At 36.4% G+C, this 20,634-nt stretch overlaps 1 protein-coding gene and 1 long non-coding RNA gene across 3 annotated transcripts in view; both read right to left on the bottom strand.

Annotated features, from left to right (window-relative positions):
* Positions 1 to 6,326: 6,326 nt before the first annotated feature.
* Positions 6,327 to 12,097, bottom strand: LOC122355133. 2 transcript variants are annotated; one of them, XR_006252169.1, is made up of 2 exons: positions 11,924 to 12,097; positions 6,327 to 10,905 (listed from the first exon to the last, which is right to left on the bottom strand). It is a non-coding gene; the product is annotated as an uncharacterized LOC122355133 (long non-coding RNA). The 2 variants fall into 2 exon arrangements; XR_006252170.1 differs by having other exon boundaries at positions 6,327 to 10,902.
* Positions 12,098 to 15,381: 3,284 nt separating this feature from the next.
* The window catches only part of spata20 (spermatogenesis associated 20), a 34,611-nt gene continuing 29,358 nt past the window's right edge, over positions 15,382 to 20,634 (bottom strand). The window contains exon 16 of the mRNA XM_043253674.1: positions 15,382 to 16,041. Coding sequence (XP_043109609.1) covers positions 15,871 to 16,041 — 171 coding nt within the window. The 3' untranslated portion in view covers positions 15,382 to 15,870. The remainder of the gene's footprint in view (positions 16,042 to 20,634) is intronic.

Genomic DNA, 20,634 nt, shown 5'->3' with positions numbered 1-20,634 from the left:
GATAGAAAGATAGATAGATAGATAGATAGATAGATAGATAGATAGATAGATAGATAGATAGATAGATAGATAGAAAGATAGAAAGATAGATAGATATATACCAGGTGAAACCAATTTGCTGAACATGGTAACACTGAAAACCTGTATCATTCAACTTGTGTCTGTCTGTAAAAACAAGTCAATAACCTTCTTTCCCAACTGAATTTTAAATCAAATTAAGTGATAAAACCCTTCGATTTCAACGACCAGTTACTAGATTCTGCTACGGTCATTTTATTGCACTCTGTCCAGTAAAGGTAATTATGCACTGATTAATGGATTACAGCATTCAGTGGTGAAAGCCTGGCATACATATCTGGAATTAAGTATGCCATTAAGACGATATAATGTTTATGCTTTTGTGTAGCATTTGATTTTATAGCCGGTGAAAGCGTATGCACTCTAGACAGCCTAATTCTATACATTTTTCTATTTTGTGGTGTCTACAGCCACTTCTGTCAAGACATTGGACAAACTGTCACGTTCATGAAATGCCGATTGCAAATATTTAATAGGAAAAATATGTTTAGTAATTTACGTGATTTATCACCTATATATTCCAAAATTTAACCAATAAATGAATTAATGAAAAAATTGGTAAAATACAGAAGAACATAATTACAGACTGCAATAGAAGGACTTGATGCAATATTTAATTTTTAATGCATCACCTTGGAGACTAATTTTCCTTTTATTGTTTCTTTTTTGTGTTAATTAAGATAGGCTTGATATAAAGCAATTTTGTTTTGTTTGTGGCACAGAAAAAGGGGTGAGAGCCCTCAAAGCACTTTCTTTCATCTTCCTCTTTGAGTTTCCTCCAGACGTCATTAGCAGAAGATCTTGGCTGTAATGGGCTGTGCAGTCGGTGTTTCCCTCTGGAAGAACACGTCCTGCCAGCAACTTTTCTAAAGTTCCTCCCTGATCCACTGAGGCCGAGAAGAAAGCTATCACGGGTCAGTCTAAAACTGACGGGTGATCTAAAACTGATCACCGTGCTTTTGGAACTTTACTATAAAATGTATTTTTGCAATCTGTTACAAAAATTATTCTACACTCGATATCATCAAAAAACTTTCCTCTGCTTTCTAGCAGAACAAAAATATTAAAATACACCTCACTTTATTCCTTTAAATCTTTGTCATTGTAAATTCACTCAAAACACATGGAAAAGGTTTTTTTTTCATAAACTCATTTGATTGTAATGACAGAATATTTTTGTTTGACAATTTTTCCATATTATGTCTCAAATATTTTGGCTTGCATTAAAGGGGAATCTAATATACAAACCATATGCTTTGGCAAAACGACGACAAAATGGAAAATATTTAATTTCAGAGTTTTGACTTTGTGTATCTTTGTGTAAGGTTACCTACTATAAATGCTATATTTTTACATAGTTGATTAGTTAGATATTCATTAATCCACCGGTAGTCATCATACCCTAGCTATTAAAGATGAAGAATTTCAAATATACCCACCTTACGGTTTGGCCATTGTTGTAGCTTGTCAATTGATTTATTTCTCCTTGTCAAAAATGTCAAATCTATCTCATCATTTTTTTCTTCTCCAAATCCAATTTGAGATTTAGATGATGAGTCTGGTAACCCTAGAAAGAAACTGTCATAGATAGAGCCATCTATGACAGTGAGAGCACGGGAATGAGCAGGGGAAAACCGGGTGTGTGGCTTTTCCTAACCTTTGACCTCTGTCTTTCCTTTCTCCTCACTGCTTGACTTAAGCAGAACTTCTCACCAAGAGGGCTCAGCTGGGCTTTATAAATAAGAGCAGAAAGGTCACAACCTGCCTCCATCTGACAGCCCTTACACCTACTTTGATAGGACCTGCTATAATAAAGCTGACCTGCTGGTTTTCATCAAAGAGGAAGGATGCCATCCATTCTGATGCTTACAAGCATCAAGATCGGTTGTATACAGTAGATTGTCAAAGTAAACTTTGAAAATGGACTTTTCAGTCAAATCAGACAAATCACTTTAGTCATTACATTATAGATTTTTCTTTAATGCAAGAAATCATTAGGATATTAAGTAGAGATCATGTTCCATGAAGATATTTTGGAGTTTTGTAAAATATAACAAAATTTGTTTTTGTTTTCAGCATTTATCCAGATTTCAGACTTTAAATAATTTTTTTTAATCACACAAAGTTTGCACTTTTTGGAGCTTCAAAATAATAGCCATCATTCATCAGCATTACCAAGCTTGGAAGAGCCAGGATAAATGTAAAAAAAAAAAACAGGGTGGCTTGGGGGTGAGTAACTTATGGGGTAATTTTCATTTTTGGGTGAACTATTCCTTTAAGAATGAAGCTAGATTGTCTGTATCTGCTTCCTGAATTCCACAATTAGCCAATCAGAATCAATGCTAGCCCTATAGCTTAATAAGCACATCCGTCATATAAAAAGCCATTGAATGCATTTAATTCCTGAGATAGTAAATTTGATTACTCCCATTCACGTTCCAATTTTATTAAACAAACACAATATATTGTATGAATTTAAGCCTATGTTGATTTAAATGAAGATTGAATAAATGGTCTCAGTGCAGGTGCACAGAATAGAATCAATAAATGCAATTTCTGTAATAAAAGTGCATGCGCTGCACATTTATAAACATGAACATCAAGGGCTGAGAGAAAACCATTAGAACCGCTTTTTTTTTTCTTCAGTGTTCTTTATCTTTTAGCAGATTATATGTGTCAAGAGGACAAGACAGTTTGTCTTGAGTGGCAGACTGGTAGATCTATTAAGGTAAGATCATGAGTGTGATTCCCAGGGATCACATACGCGAACATGAATGATATATCTCTAATGCATTGCAAGTTATGATTCTTTAAAATGCTGCCTCCGCAGGTTACGAAACGGAGTACATATCTGTCTGTGGTCACTTTCCTGCTCTCTTGAGCTTAACCTCAGTCACCATCGCGTGACTCCCTGAGCCAGAGCGTGGGGCTGCCTTTATGTAAATCACTCTATGATTTATCAAAGTGGAGCGATAGAAATCACCAGGCAGGAATGTAAATTGGAAGCAGATCAGAGAGTCAGGGCAGGCTGAGCAGATGTTATAGGTACAATATAATCTACATCACTCACACACACTCCACAGCTCTGAGATACATATGTATGATTTGGTGTTATTGCACATAACAGACAAATCTCGAACAGAACGTCTACGAGACCTCATACCCGTTGGCCCGTAGAATGTGTGGGAATGTATGGGAGTGTTATGATTGAGTTCTGAATAAACCTGAAATTAAGGAAGGAAGTAGTAATACAAAGTCAGTTTTGTTTTAAAATGTGATCAAAGTATTGTAAAGGCACTTGCAAACAAAAGCCGTATTACGATACTTTTGTTATGGTTGATGATATGATGTTAAGGCTTTTGAGCACTATGATAAAAACACACAGAAGCCAAAAAAAGCCAAAAAAAAAAAAAAAAAAAAAAAAAAAAAAAGACAAAGGATTAACGCTATTTTGTAGTCAATCTCATCGTGTGGGAAAAAAAGACTCACCAGCTGGTGCATTCATGGGGGATCTCTATAGGTGAAGGTGATTATTTCCGCAAAACAAGGGATTTAAAAATAGAAGGATGGTCTATATTTTAAATGTAGATCTCAGGGTCCTGACTATTGCTTTCTAAAATTAATTTCTAAAATCATTTAGGAGCTAAAACGTTTGCAGTTGACTAATTATAGCATCACTCTTTTTTATGATAAGCTATAAACAAAAAGTTTATCATATATCACATTTTCATTGGAACAACCCGTCATATTGAAGTCTCACAAGCATACACATGGGTATAGAACTAGGTCCAATAATAAATACATTTTAAAAAAATTTAGTGATTCATAGTTTAGTGAGTCAGTAGCGATCTAAGAAATGGTTCAAAATGATTCACTGACCGAGTGGGGGTCTGACTCAAATGGCACAAGTAAACGATTGATTGGTGAATCTTTTTATCATTTTGAACCAAATCTTTTTGTTTGTGAATCACAGATATAAGAAGCCACACTGCATTGCTGCCAGTTGTGTGCACTTTTATGACTATATCAGATAAAATATTTATATGCTCATTTACAGGCATAAAGCATTGCCAGTTTTTTAAACATTTTATTGTTTGATTGATTCACACATTTACAATTTAAACTGTAAACTATGGAAGCTTGTTTATGCAACAGGATAAAAGTTATTTGCAATTTTTAATCTTAAAGTCTCTTAATTTTGAGTTCTTTTTCAGAATTGAGAGATAAAAGCTAAGAAATGTGAGAGAAAAATTCTGACTATATAAACTCAGAATTTAAAAAGTCAGACTTTCGAGGTTAGAATTCTGAGGAAATAATTAATTCAGAACTCACATTTATGAGTTTATAGCTTGCATATTGAGACAAGCCAAATATGAGAAAAATCATAATACTCACAATTAGCAAAAACAAAAAAAAAGTCACCTTTTACCTTCTTTCATGTTGGACACAAGCCTTGTTTGAAAACAAAAACAAGTAGGTATATAAGCAAAATAAATGTATTTAAAAAAATTGCTCTAGAATACTTTTTTAAAGAGTTTTAGCTATTTATTTTGGATGCGTTTGTTAAAGCATTTAAGAATCTGAAGCTATGCGTTTTACCACAAAAACTATTCCCTTTAAAGGAATAGTTCACTCAAAAATGAAAACTGTGTCATCATTTCACTCACCTTCAAGTATTTACAAACCTGTATGAAATTTGTTCTGTTAGAATTTTTTTTTCTCCTACTATGGAAGTCAAAACAGCCTGGTTACGAACTTTCTTCATAATTTCTTCCTTTGTTTTCATCAGAGCGAAGAAATTCATGCAGTTTTAGAACTACTCGAGGGTGAGTAACTGATGACAGAATTTTCATTTCTGTGTGAACTATCCCTTTAAACAAATGTAGGCTACCATATCTACACGGAAATGCAATAAAACCCGTCTGCCCTGTTATCAAGCCCTCAGAAACAGCCTACAAGCGAAAGACGGTAAATGAGTGTAAGGAAGGACGTATTAGGGCAACAGCTTGATCTATGACTCTATCCCTGCCTTATCACCGAAGGTATATTCTCTCATTGCATGTAAGTTAGTATGAAGGCAGGGAAGCAGTGATTCGGTCAGAGGAGATATGGAGAAGGGAAGTGTTGCCAAAAGAAGTGATTTTCTCCTGGAGATCCCTGCGTTCGATTAGCCGAGTCATTTCAACCGTATCTTCAGATCTTCTCTCAAGGACAAGCCAACACACTGGGGAGCTGAAATGTGCATGCATTTCTGTCGCACATCGAACAAGCCTGACTGAGTCATAATATTTACCAACGACGATAAGAGGGTCTAGATAAAATTCTTAAAAATAATTTCCTCCATATTTGTACAAAGGGCATAGGCTGGTTTTAATTGCTGCGATATAATGTCCAAGCGAGCACATCAGGAAAGAATGCTGGCTGCTTGCGTATGATGCCGTCGAGCTAGCAGGAGTTCATGGAAAGCTTCTGAGAGCGCTCGCTATTTCTCTTCAGATTTACACGGAGAAAAAACTATACGGGAGCCAGTTCACATCTTTAAGTAAATAAAGAATTGAGACTTTGGATCTCACGATTGTGACTTTATTCATTAACATTTAGAAACGTTTACTTTTATATGAGTTTATATTTTGAATATAATTCTGAACACCCTTTTAATTTTGGATTATTAAGATATTTTATATATTAAGATTATTTTATACTATTATTTATTATACATGTATAATAACATAATACATGTATGTGTACTGTGTATTTTTATTATGTATATATAAATGCAAACACATGCATGTATATATATTAAAGAAAAATATGCGGTTTATATATATTTATATATATAACATATAATTATATGTATGAATATTGAAAAAAATATATACAGTGTGCATATTTAGATATATATATATATATATATATATAAATACAGTACAGTTACTGGCATTTTAAAACAGAAAACCTATTTTGAATTGCAAAAATGTTTGACAATATTACTGTGTTTTATATCAGATAAATGAGTCTTGGCGAGAATAACAAAATGACTTTAAAATCCTGCATCCTGCAATTCACGATCGGTATTGCATTGCAAAATTATGATCTTTTCTACTCCCACAGCAATTTATTTATTAGAATCATTCATTTCATTTGTTTACATTTACCTCCCAAAATTTGTAATTTATATATTGCACTCCAAGACTCCCAAGTCTTTAATAAATTGGGCTCAATAATGAGGAAAGGAATTTTTGCGCAGATTTCTTCTGTATTTATTATTTATTTATTGTTGTTTTACTTATATTTTCAATCATTGTGTTGCTTGTTAAGGTTAAAGGTTAAGGGTCTGTCTTAAGCTTCCTGGTAGAAACAGATTTTTGCTTGCAGTGCACAATGTAACTTTATATTGAAAAAAATTCTAACGTTATTTCTTATGTTACATGTAATCTTAATATTATTTTCATCAAAAGACAGGTGAGGGTTTCCTCCGAATATGAAAACTGTACAGAAAGAGATTTGGTGACACCATCAGCTCCAATTTTTTTTTTTTTTTACAATTTACATGTACCCCTCATCTTGACGTGTGCAGTCACCCATCATTGACAACAGTGGCGCAGCTGTACCTCATGCAGTTAACCTCCGTGACCGAAAGGGTACAGATGACTCTGCCTGTTGACAGTTGCGCATCAATATTCTCGTCTAGTTTTGATTAACTCCTCTTTCCCTCTCTACATGTGTTCAGAAATGTCAACAAATGTCAAGGAAATGTCAAGGGCTGGTTTTGCCAGGCCACACTTCTGGCCGAGCGCTGGCCTGTTCTCATCATTCTCAGTTTTTCCAAGTGTCCTGGGACCTTCGACAACCCCGAGGATGACGGTATCAGACCCGGCTCGTCTGAGGTATCAGAACCTCTCTATAGGATGAATGAAAGGCCATCTTGAATGCAAAGGCCTTCATCTAATCAAGAAAAAAGTATAATGCGACACCCGTGGCACATACATAACTAGTCAGAGTTTTTAAAACTTACATGACCTATATTGAAATAAGCTGATGTAAGCGAGGGACAATCACCCCGGTGAACAGTTCTGGAGAAAATGAGCTGGAGCGGTTGCTAAATATGACATATATATGAGTAAGTAAGAAACGGGGTCATGCTCAACATGTGCCTCGTGGTCATTTGTATCATTAGGGCAGAATATGTAAGAGGAGGGCAGTGACGCTGCATATGAAAGGCACGATTGATTTTCCTGCCTCTTCTGTCTGCCTCAGGTAACTAGGCTAACATGATGAACTAGTCTCTCTATTTTCCCACTAGCCTCCATTGCTCTAGTTAGCATGAATCCCACATGCAAGAACATCCTGGTCAAACCCAATAAATCTTACAAGTGCGAGAGGTCCTGGCTTTATCCTCGGATGATCTGGAGGTTTGCTTACTGAACTAGTATAATAATATATTCAATAAATAAATATATGTTTTATGGTGAGCATAAATAGGGCCAAGAGGGAACTACCAAGAATAAACTTGAAATAATTAGAAACGTTTTGATTATAAATGTATTCCTGAATGATAGCTGTCTGGCTGCATTCAGTCATTTTAGCGGTTTTGCTTTTGAAAACACCCTCGCATGGCTAATTTTAAAAACCTAGATTAAACAGATCCAGTAACAACAAGGAGCCCATGGGAACATTACTGATCACTACCCTGTGGACACATTTGCATATGTAAAGGACGAATACAAAACCCATAAATTCCATTTTTTCATTTGTTAAGTTACATTCTCATGAGGATTATTCTTTTATGTTTTGCTGCTGATATTTGATGATCAACGCTTACTGGACTGAAGCAACTTAGGTTTACTTTATTATCCATGCAGCATTTTTAGACACTTCAAGTTAAAATGTATCATATATATCAGGCTTTTGATCAGGTTTTCATCTCTCAATCATCATTATATTACGTTGTCTCCCCTCCACCCAAAAAAACCCCACAGAGCTATATGATCATACTTATATGATCATGACAACTGATATATATATGCATCTTATTTTAGTATAGTGACTACTATGCTTTTAACTTTTATAATCACATAGACATCTCACTGATTTACATTTCAAGGACATCTTACTTTTTGGTGATATAAATACCAGAAAACTGCACCAAACTGCGTATATTTATTCATTGTGAGCTCCATATATCATAATATATAAGTATTATATATCATATTGTGTATATATATCAGTTGTGCCATTTCGAAACATTGTTTCTTCTCTGGCTTTTCAAAACTGTTTTCAACTGATAATAAGAAATGTTTGAGAACCAAATCAGTGTGTTGGATTTAAATTCATTACAGCATTGTACATTTTAAATATATTAAAATGGAACTGCAACACTATTTCCCACTATTAGTGTTTTTATTGACAAATCTTACAGACTTAAAAATTTGATTTTAATGGGAGTTAATAAAACATTTTTAATTCATTAATTACCTTCATGAAGAAGAATATAATGACTTAATTAAGCAATTTCTTGGTACTGTCATGAGTATGGCGGTTAAACCACTAATGTCAGATGGACTATTTTAACAATGTCCTTACTACCCTTCTTGGCCCTAAACACCGTAGTTGTGTTGCTGTTTATCAAAAATATCTTAATTTGTATTTCAAAGATGAACAAAGGTCTTGGAATTGATTCGAAATGACACGGGTTTGAGTAATTAATGAGAAAATTAAAAGTTTTAGGTGAAATATCCATTTTATATTTCATCAGTATAGCTGGCACCCATACAGTAAAAGCCAACCAGAAAATAAAGTGATGCAACACACATTTGGTCTCTTATTTTCTTGTACCCTGCAGGAATGAATTCTGGGACGGCATCACCTTGGACTGGATCTTCCTGATCAAGAAAACGGACATGTAATAGCCGGAACCGATCAGAAGCAGAGCCAGGAACGAGGGCACAGAGAGAGCCTTGGCTGCATTTGATTTATGTAATGGTTTGAAAGAATGGACAGGAAACAGAGGCGGCCTCTAAACGCTGAAGGGATACGGCGCAACAGTAGGCATCTTCTGGCATGAGCTCAATGACCTCGCTTGACCACATCAGCTCCTTTGCGTCTTCCTGTATATCATTACCCAATTGCGACGCAACAAAAATGACAGACCCCTCCTTGCCCGCCTGCCGCTCTCTGTGTGTGCACTACGAAATGTCACGTCTATCGCCGACCGCTGTGGCGCACTGGAGTGAATTTACTGCCTCAACATGGTCCCTTGTGTTTGTGTTCTTCCTCTCTTCCCTGACCTTCTTTACTCATGAATATGTATGGCCAGGTCCGTTCTTCAACAACAGCTCGTGCGCCGGGCACTGGGGCAACGGAGAATACTAAAATCAGATCAATCACCGGCAGTGTCAGTGCAAACCCACCACACACTCCATCTACTCTGTCTAGCTGAAAATGTTGGAAGGAAGAGAAAGTACATTACATGCTGAAGAATTAGGCTACCAACCAGCTGATGACACAAAGAGTCACATTGTTGCCGCTATACGGTAACAATTTTCCAATTGGACGACACGCGCTGCTGGTCAGGGAGTGTGTACTGTATGTGAGCATGTGGCAGAAGGATGGCTAATTGTCTCCTCTGGGAAGAGCAGACCAGGGCAGAAATGCTCCACTGTGAAGACGGGCCAGCTAGCTTTGATGTGCTTGCAAAAAGGGCCTAGAAATTGAAAGAGAAAACAGCCAATCAGTCAGCAAAAATAAATAAATAAATAATTTATAGTGGTTTCGGACTAGACAACAAAATGTGTTGTTCTGCGCACTAAAGCGAATAAAAGTTGATTCCCAAACAATTAACCCGCCTTCACTCTTTCAGAAAACGCAATGCACAGTGTTATTATCGGTAGTGAACCCTAAAACAGTGACTAAACAAGTTGCCTAAAAACATGGCTGTGACAAAATTGAAACTAAAATGAAGCCAAGTGAAAAGTAATAGAATATCCACAAAATGTGACTAGATACTAATAACGCTACGCATAAATAAAATGTTCAACAAACTTGAAAAACGATACAAATAATTTACAAATGACAGTTAAATGATATTACTTTTTAATTGCTACCACTTTAACTTTGGCAACCCTAAAACACCAAAACTAAAAGAATAACTTTTTTTTAATTTAAGTTGAAAGTTTATTGGAGTATAAAAAGAAAATGTTTTAGTCAGTTTTGTCACTTGCAGTTTTTTCGTAATTTGTAAAATTTGCCAGTTATTTTTGTTTGAAACGTAAAAAAAAATACTAAACAAAGTGATAGTGAAATGAAATCTTAACTGTATAATAGTATATGAGTGTAATAAACCCTATAGTTCTGCCACAAACTCAAAACATTACTGATTTGAGCCAACTAATAGCTTACTTATAGTTATACAGATCTACTTGTTGTCTTTGCACAGGACAGGAAAAAGTTTTCAGTCTTTGCTGTGACATAAATGTTGAAAACTTCTTAATCTTGCTAAAGTGCTAAATGAGTGCTAAATCTTGTGAATTTTCATCCACAATCACTTTATGATGTTGATGTCATACAATGGAAGTGTTGGGACCGGTTGTTTGTGTGAATGTGGAGCTGCAATCAGCGGCGATGAGGTCCATAATCAATCAGCTGTGAGCGGCTGGTTCCTCTCTCTGGGGCAGGTATCCTACCAGCCATCAGCCAATAAGCCTAGGACTCACACAGAGTAGAATCAATACACACACTCATACGCTCAGCAGCTGAAGAGCCATTCTCCCCAGTCTGCTCTGACCAAGACTCCGAGCCACTGGAAGCTGCTTCAAGAAGATGGGACTGCTGGAAACAGATGGACAGGCTGATAAACAGAGCTCATTAAAGTCAAGTAATGGTTGTCAATAAAAGCATTTCAGATGATGAATTAATTCTTTACACAATGTTGTTAGCAGTGTACAGCATGTCTCACACGAAAAACATAATGTCATTTTTTTTCAGCGTTTATTTCTTTTTTATGCCAGACTTAAATCTGTGGTTTGGGCAGTGTTGTTATTAATTAACCTAAATTAATTATAAATTATGTATATATACACATGTACATCTACATATATGAAACCAAATTACATTTAAAAAAAACTAAAACTAAGCTAACTGCTAAATTAAAATGATTAAAACGAAAAATAAGTAAATCTTTATAAAATGTGAACAAACACACACAATATATATATATATATATATATATATATATATATATATATATATATATATATATATATATAAAATCTATGCATAATAATTATACAAAGTATACACTGATTTTATTATGTAAATGAAAACATATTTTGGATGTGATATATAGAAATATACATATAATTTAAAAATATGAATAGTGCAGATATGTACCAGAAATATATGCAAATCTTTATAAAAAAAAAACCTCTCAGTTTATTTTTATTTATATATATATATTTATTAATTATTTTTTTTTTTTTAATATAACTTCATACTTTGTAATTCTAGTAGGTTCAGTCTACCAGGCTGGCTCATGGACTGTGGGCACGGTGAGCCTCCTGTGGCCTTATTACTCAGCTATCTTGCAAAGGTAAGGAGGGTTAGGAGATGCTCACAAATCTTATGCAGTAATGATCTCCAAAGGGACTTTGCTCTTAGAGTCCCGGCCCTTGAGCTACACGACAGCCATTCTTTCAAAACGGACTTAAACTAGAGAGATCTGTACACGAAGGCCCCCTTCTAATATGACAGGAACGGAGGTTCTTGCAACAGGTAGCCTGTCACCGAATACCTGTAAACAAAACAGCGATTGCTGGAGGGACCGCAGACACAACAAAAGATGTCCTACCGTGATGTTAACAAACTGAGGTTCCACAGGTCCCCGAACAAGCAGATACTGTGCTTCCAAAGAGCTCTTCATCACCCTGAGCTGGTTGAAGAAATGAGAAAAAAAACGGTAAGACAGACGAAGCCATGGTTGTACAAACTCCTGACAAGTCACAAAGACAGGACTCGACATAACTGGAGCAGAGCCCCCCCCCCTCTTCACCTTCCTCCCCCTCAAAAAAAATCTGCACACAAACACTGGGAAACGTGGCTCTCGGCAAATCTACACGAGGAGAAGAGGCAGCCAAAATCAGCACATATTGACAGTAGGTATGTCTGCATTAGCCTGCTTAGCACGGCCAGGGCAGACTTTCTCCCTTATTTCTCACACAAGAAATTGGATCGTGGTGAGCTTTTTCCTTTGTTGTCTATGTCTCAGCATTGGGCTCTAATAGTAATGGCCGTGTCACAGTACAATGCACTGCTCATGCAGACAACACGGGAAAGATTCTGCACGCTCAAACCTGGGGATTTTTCACAATGGACTGGTACTGTAGCTCTGCAGATGGGTTAATTTTGTCTTTCTGTGTCACCCACGGCTGGTAAAGTCGCGGGGGCGGAAGAGGAAGGAGCTGTCGCGCTGAAACAGACACATCCCTCAGCAGATCTCAAGAAATCCTACCAACTTAAATAGTGGTGTTCCCTCTCCACATATCTGAACGTCCTTATAATTAGACACATTTGCTCAGCATGACTGCAATGCCACACTTTTTAATCTTTTTTTTCTTTGGCACTTTTGCGTTAGATGTTTACACTGCACTGATCCCTGTAAGTCTGCCCGTGTTCAGATCCTGTCATCCTGCAGAGATTACCCATTGCCTGAGAACTTGGCCATTTTTTTTCTTTTACAGTTTTTTTTCCTTTTTTTCTATTTGGTGCCTGATTAGAAATGACAGAATCTTAATCATAAAAATGGGGTTTTAATTATACGTTGCATATTTCTTTTGCATTTTCAGCTTGCAGTACCTTCAACAGCTGGTTAAGAATAAGTGTTTAAGAAGATTTATTGTGGTAAGCTACACTCTTTCAAAAAAAATAAATAAAAAATGTAATGTATGCAATTTATTGAGAGTTTACCAATGACTTTAGGTTGGTAGATCAGATACAAATGTTTGGCAGCTCACCGAAAGATTAGAAATGCAATGTTTATAGACATTGTTTATTGAAGACGGTTTATTAATTTAACTGCATATAATCTCTTATCTTACATTATGTACTTTACTATTCAAAAGTCAACAATGGGTTCAATAAATCTGAAAAGACATTTTATTCAGTATTTTATTTATTTTATTAAATTGATCAAAAGTGATATTTATTGGCATTTGCACCATTATTAAAGTAATGAGCATCAGCTCTGTTTATTTGCGCCTATGCTAATTTTCACTGTTCTTGGTGTATTGCATTGGCCAATATGTAAATGAGAATGCAGCCGTGTTCTTTGATTTGCGCGTTGTCAGTAAATCACTGGCAGAAATTCGTACACCCACTGTTTTGGAATTGCGCTAATTTGCCCAGTTTAATAAATCTGCTCTTTAAAGTCCCCGTTAAATAAAAAATAGGCTTTTAGTAAGAATATATTAGCCTTAAAATGATCTAAAAACTAATGTGATTCAAAACAAAGAAAGAAAAGCATTCAAAACTTGCAGTCTCTCACTTCTGCAAATATGGATCAGCTTTTTTGATGACATCATCCTGCGCTTCTCATCAAACTTTCTGTCTTCCTGTTTCAGTTACAATTACGTCAATACATAAAATGACGCTCTGTGTTTTTTAAAAGCACTTTAGCGGGTCTTTTCTATTTAAGATAAGCGCTGTTCTTTGTGCACTCCTCTGCTTGGAAATAAGGTGCAGTGCATCTGGGTTCTACGTCCATCACAAACATGCATCATGTGCTCTCATGAATGCGCGTCAAAAGCTGTCACACAAGAGAACAATTGGTGAATAAAGTTATTTCTTTCACACAAAAAAGTATACTAGTAGCTTCACAAAATTAAGGCTGAAACACTGTTGTCCAATGGACCTTTTTTAACAATGTCTTTACTATCTTTCTGGGAATTGGATACGCAGGGGCAGAAAGCTCTCGGATTTCATCAAAAAAATTGAATTTGTGTTTTCAGAAGATGAACAAAGGTCTTACGGTTTTGAAAGGACGTAAGGGTGACTGAATAAAACTTTTATTTTATTTTATGTTAGTAATATTCCACAGTAATAACATTTTTACTGTATTTAAATCAAATAAATGCAACACTTTTTGCAAGCTCACGAGTTACAGCTTGCGTTATTCCTGCCATCTTACAATTTATCTTCTTCTTATTTCATTGTATTACTTTAAATTATATGCATGTCTGTTTATTCTTGACTGAATTTCTTGTGTTTTTGTGTGCGTACACACAGTTGACAATAAAGCTCTTCCTGATTCTGAAATTTAAAACTCATTTTGAGCTCTAGAAGCGATTGGTAGCTGAAGTATGAAATCTCAAATTTTAGCCTAATATAGCCTATTGTCCCACATAAAACTTTAAAATCCAGTTTAATATGTATATAACTGAAAGCAATTGTGTAATAAGTATCGTATTCATGTTTAAAGTGTAAAACATGTTGCGTTTAAAACTTTATTTGATTAAAATAAAGGCATTTAGACAAAGATGAAATGTCAAAATAAATAAAAAACTAAAATGAAAACTATAACTAAAATAATGCAATAATTAAAAAACATAAATGTGACCTGAGTCAGAATGCAAAAAAAAAAAAGTAAAAAAAAAAAAAAAAAAAAGAGTTCTTTTTATTTTCACATTCTCCTTAAAATACCTTCAAAATGGTATATGACTTGCTGGAATCAGTTAAAGATTCCAAAGCAAAATCACCAATCAACGTTATTCATCCTTTTACATATGTAAGGTTTTGAGAAGTTATGTACAGATGTACAGTTCTGAGATGTTATGTATTGTTCAGGTAGAATAAAGCCTGAGGGAAAAGGCTGTTCTTATGCCATTCAATCAAGCCCAAAACAGATCTCAATTAGGTTAATTTATGCACATGCATGCTCTTTTCTTTTTTGTAAGATATGGCAGAAGTGACGCAACTCTGAAACTATAACTTGTGAGCTTGCAAAAATTTTCTCATGCGCACGCAATGGTTTCTCATGTGCACGCAATAGTTTCTTGTTCTCGAGCAAAACGTGTCTTGTGAGCATGAAATTCACCCTTTTTTTTTTTTTTTTTTTTTTTTTTTTTTTTTGCACAGGTCCCTTCAGGGGCTCCGCACATCTGAGCGCCACAAATGGAAATCAAACACCGGTGAAAATATGCATATGTTCATAAAAAAAACAATAGTTTAAAATTGAATATGCTTGTCAAATCTGGTGTGAATCCCCCAATGCAGTGTATTAAAGGAACGAACAGATTAAACAGATCCCAAAAGGTTACTCAGTGCGTATTTATTATATTCCACCGAGTCTATTATACATACATCGTATGTGTCATTCCACTCTAAATCTAGCGTGTTCATCAGCATGTTGCATACACAGGGCTGATCAGCTGCACTGCATAGAAAGGTTGCAGAGAAACATGCTTGATTGTTTAGAAAGCAGGTTGACGAAGATCAACTGAGCCCATGAGGCAAACCTATGAAAGGTTTAATCTCAGCGTTCCCCCTCACATTACGATGTCATTGTATTTCCATCTCCCAAGACTACCGTCTTGTATAATAGGTCTAAAATGAGGCAGAACATCACAACTAGGGCAACCCCTAGAGGTTTGCCTTGCCACTGTATAATGTCTTCCAGTGCATTTCATTTACGAATGTTTTTTGATGACTGCAGTTTTGCTACTTGCGTAATAATCTGAGATATCTAGCGGTCCGACTATGGAGAGATCCCACAGTGATGTTTGTGTGCTGTGACGGCAGCTCTCACTCCAGCAGCAGTCTCCTCAATTCCTGCGGGCAGGTGACTGGGAGGGCACAGGCGAAGTTCTCACACGCGTACGCAGTTGCTTTGCCGTCCTGAGGAACAAGGCTGGAGAGAACGGGCAGTCTCTGATAGAGGAAACCCTCTGTGTTACCATCTGCCAACATCAGGACCTGAAAAAGAGAAAGATGGGGGAAAGAGGGGGAAGGGAAGCAAAAAAAAAAAGTCATAACTGTCATCATGATGACAATTAGGTGAGACGGTGGGAGCAGGAGAGCACAAGTCATATACCTTTACTCTAATGCAAAATTTATGATCCAAAGGGCTCCATATGCTTTCTTGGCTAGTAATAACCTACAATAAAGTACAGGGCAGGGCGATTATGGTGACAGTTTCATCAATGGTTTATTTTTACAGTCTTTGTTTATATGTGGGACCTCTATTTCCTTGGGGGTTACAGCAAGCCATGGGCAAAGTAGCTTGTATGGGATGAGATGACCCTGACCCGTCCTTGGTCACATGCGCACCTTCAACTCATCAACATAAAAAAAAACAACAACAACATTCACACCCCTTCAATTACTAACACAATTTTACACCCCTGTGTAGCGCCGTCACTGACCAGGAAATAATCTCAGAAACATCTGCCACCTGAGCACTGTGTGATGAAATTTTATTGCCATGTTACAATAAAATTACAATTTAAGTTTGTGAATGAAACGGTAATGTTTTTAAAATGAAATGTGTTATAAAGTAAACATTCTGCCAAAATGCTTTGAGAGTAGAGTTGTTACAACAGCAAAGCAATTTTTTATGTAGCATGTAGACAGAATGTTACACAAATAATGCTGAGAATATTTGAGAATAAAGTATTTGCGTGCATTAATGTTGTAACAATATCATGTTTTCAAAGTTATTATGTTCAGAGAATTAAGTTGTAAGGTTACGAGAAAAATGTGTTGAGAAATAAGCTTCAATTTTAAAAAATGACAATGTTTTGAAATAATATGATAATGTTTAGTATTAATGTCTTATTAATGAGAATTAAGTTCATTATAATTATAATTATAAATAACTTTTTGACAAAACATTTTATATAATAATGTATTTTCAAATATATTTTCTGAAGATTTTGATTTCATAATATTAAAAGGCCTGTTACAAGATTATTCTCAAGGAAGCACGTGACTGTATTTTTTAAATGAACATTTTTTGTAATATTAAATAAAAAGCATTAAAAAGCCATTGTAGCTCTGCGCAATAAAGCTTGGGTCTTAATAATTCAATTCAATTGATCCACGCAGACTGTAGCATCACACCCCTCCCGCTCCTTCACCTCTCTCACAGGGGGGAGAGTCTGAAATAACTCAATCAGGGCCATGTCCAGTCAGGGGGGCTGACTGGCACAGCAGCAGGGGAGGACACTGCGGTAACTACGCTGTAGCAGAAAAGAAAAAACCTTCAACCGAACAATACCACAGCAGGATGGGAGACGGCGAAGAGAGAAAAGTGAGAGGCTGAGCTGCCCAGTGGCCAAGAGTTACCGGAGGGGAAAGGATGAAAGAGTAAATCTACTTTTCCTCAGTGAGACGACTTTACTGCCAAACCCAAAGCTCAGTGAAATCCAGGACGAGAGCACGGGAAAGGCCTCGTGAATGTGACAGAGGTTAAGTCTTAGGACAGCTCTCGAGGCTCAGTTTAGAGCCAGCTTTTTGGAGGGGTATACCAGGAGAGCCAGACATTCTCTCCGCTTTCTGGTTTTGACACACTCTTGTGTGATTTTTTGACAGGCATGGTTAACAACTCAACTCTGCGAAACCTGTCCCTGGACTTCTAAGCACAATATATTGTTACTGTCTGTTTGCGAGGATCTTCCCTTTATTGCATCTCAGGGGCCGAGACAATTCCGCATCATTACTTTCCCGCTAGCAGCCTGGCAAGGCTTTCTGTCATATTTGTCGTGACCTCACGCGCGCTGTCTCCAGACTGACTCAAAGAACTGTGACAGTCCACTGAGGCAACATATAAAAAATGACAAGCAGACAAAACATAAACTGAAAAGATGCATGAGGCCTGGGGTTAAGCAAAGACTGGACTTTCTCACAGTTCATTTGCGAAGTTTGTTGTAATACTGCAGAGTGTTCAAACCAACCTCAAGCATTCTCACTTTAAAACCCCCAGCATTTTTGCGCCTGGCCAAAAAACTATTTAAAGAATGAAGTTCCACCATTCCGGTTAAATGCTTAAAGGGCACCCATTATACAAAATCCACTTTTACATAGCGTTTGGACATAAATGTGTGTTGGCAGTGTGTGAACGCAACCTCCATGCAATTAAAAATCCACACACTCTTTATTTTTAATCCCCATTAAACCAAATCTCATGGCATGCCATGATGATTCTCTAAGCAATGTGACATCATATTGCTTAGGCCCCGCCCACAGCAGCTGACTGACAGTACTCAGCTGCCACAGCTTATGCCCTCAGCGGTTGTACGCTATAACTTTCTCCGCACTTAAGCAGCTATACCATCAACAGTTGCCAGCAATCACAGTGTATGGATGTAAGACTAAACTTGAGTTTCTATTTTCTCCCAACATCTGAGCCACTGGGAGGATTACTTCTATTTTTCAAGGCAATGCACCTCAAAATTGACCTAAATACATTTATGTCTGTGCAAAACCATTTCGCTCTAGACTGCTTTGTGAATAGTATGTCTTTATAGTGCTTAGCTAACGCTTTAACTGTATTTCTGTACATATGCTATTGTAGTATTTTAATTGATGATCACATTTGGTGCGCTAGCAAACACTGTCTGTAACATTGCGTCATTTCGTCCCACTTTTGGTACGTTTGGTTTCCCATTTGTATGGCTGAACAACAGTTGTCTTGCTCGTGTTATGGTGCTTCTACCAGCTGTTTATTGCTGTAGGTATGCAAAGCAGAGATGTATATGCTACACTTCTTTTAAAGACGCAGCGGTAATATGCAGCTCATTTGCATTTAAAGTGACGCACACAAAAACAGCCCTTTGATAGACATGCCCAAAAATTATTGTATCATTTGAGCTGAAACTTAACAGGCATATTCTGGGGTACACCAAAGGGCATAAAGGGCATAAAGACCCTTTAAAGTCGGCATGAAATCAAAACTGACTATATTTATTTTGTTAGCTTACATTGCTACTTTTGTTGTGAACAATTCATCCGTGCAAGTAAATCTAGGAAAACATTTGTTTGCCTTCATAATCATAAATCCAAATCTGAAAATGCTCCTCCTTCTAAAACTACAGGCGTCTTCTGATGACATCTGAATGAAAAGCCTACTTTACTACATCCAATCAATTCAAGAAAAAAACAAGTGACACCCTCTAGTTTTCTCATTCAATATTCTGTTTCTCTTGGAAGTATGTCACAATACAGAAATAAAATCAGTCGCAAACTACTGGTTCACGTGGACTTTAAAACAGAGGTGTTCGATCCTGGTTCTATCTGGCCAATGTCCTTCAGAGTTTAGCCACATCTTATACCCATACCATACATTGCTTGCAAGTGGCTAAATGGGACAGCAGAGATAAACATTGTAGTGAGAAAATGTAGTGTGAGACGAAAAATGATAAGTTAGTAAGTTCTTACTGTTTGCTAATTGCTGCAATCTCAGGTGAGACAAATTGTTGGAGGGGAGACACTATTGCCAGTGCATGCAATGGTCAGTTTTGATTTAGTTACTTCAAGTTTGAATAATCTGCATCAAGATGCAAGATGTTCCACTGGTTAATTTGAAGTGAGTCAGAAGAATGTTCTGGAAAGCTTTGTGTGGACCTAAATTAACCTAATGAAGGCCATATTTACTGGATCATGAACAGAAGGTAGACAAAAAGTCTCTTTTGCCCGTTGTTGCTCACTTCAGTCCTAATTTTTTTGAGGGGAGTGTCTTGGGCAGGTGAGGGTCTATGGATTTTTCAGATAATTTGATTTAAATGAATAAAATACGTTTGCGCTTTTTACATTTTGCAAAGGAATGCAAAACGAGAAAATGAAAGAGCAGCAGCTTTCATTTCTGTTCTGCTTACTACAAAAACACTGTGGATGCATATTAGAAATCAAGACTGCTGGAGAACATGTGCTTGCTACGTTTTTGTTGTTTTTTTGTCTCCCAACCAGACATTCCAAACAAACTTAACACCAGCTGGCAAAATCCATCAGAGAGAATGTGCAGACTTTTTTTGGGCAGTTTGTGTTGACTGTTTTGAAAAACTGTATACATGATGGCTACTTTTTTCTTTTATCAAACTGTGATTCCATAGAGATCAAACCATCAAACTTGAATTATGTTTTAGTGTGTTAGTGTGTGATCCTTAGTCGATTAATGAATCCCAGTTTTTCTTCTTCAACCATTTAGAAAAGTGAGCAAGATTATGATGCCTGGTGTTTTACAACCTGTTCTGAATTGAAAAAGTCGGTTACTTTATTGTATTCCATCATTAACTGCTACACCTTTTTCTCATTTCTGTCTACTGCTCCTATATAGGGTACTGCTAATTTTTGACAGCAATATTAATGTTGTTTATCTTGTTATCCGATGTCTAGCCTGAGCCCCTATTTTAGCCGGTAGTCTCACATCTTTGGATTAGTCTGGAAGTGTTTTGGTGTTTGTTGTTTGGATTACATCTCAGCTTCTGTGTTTTGTGCTTTTGCTACAAATCCTACCCCACTTGCATCCATCTCTTACTCTTCTGTTTTTCTGATTCACAAATTCCCATGAGC

Source organism: Puntigrus tetrazona, chromosome 12 (assembly GCF_018831695.1).
Source record: "Puntigrus tetrazona isolate hp1 chromosome 12, ASM1883169v1, whole genome shotgun sequence".
NCBI lineage: Eukaryota > Metazoa > Chordata > Actinopteri > Cypriniformes > Cyprinidae > Puntigrus > Puntigrus tetrazona.
The sequence above is the reverse complement of the archived record's forward strand: the minus strand, read 5'-3'. Positions and strand labels throughout refer to the sequence as shown.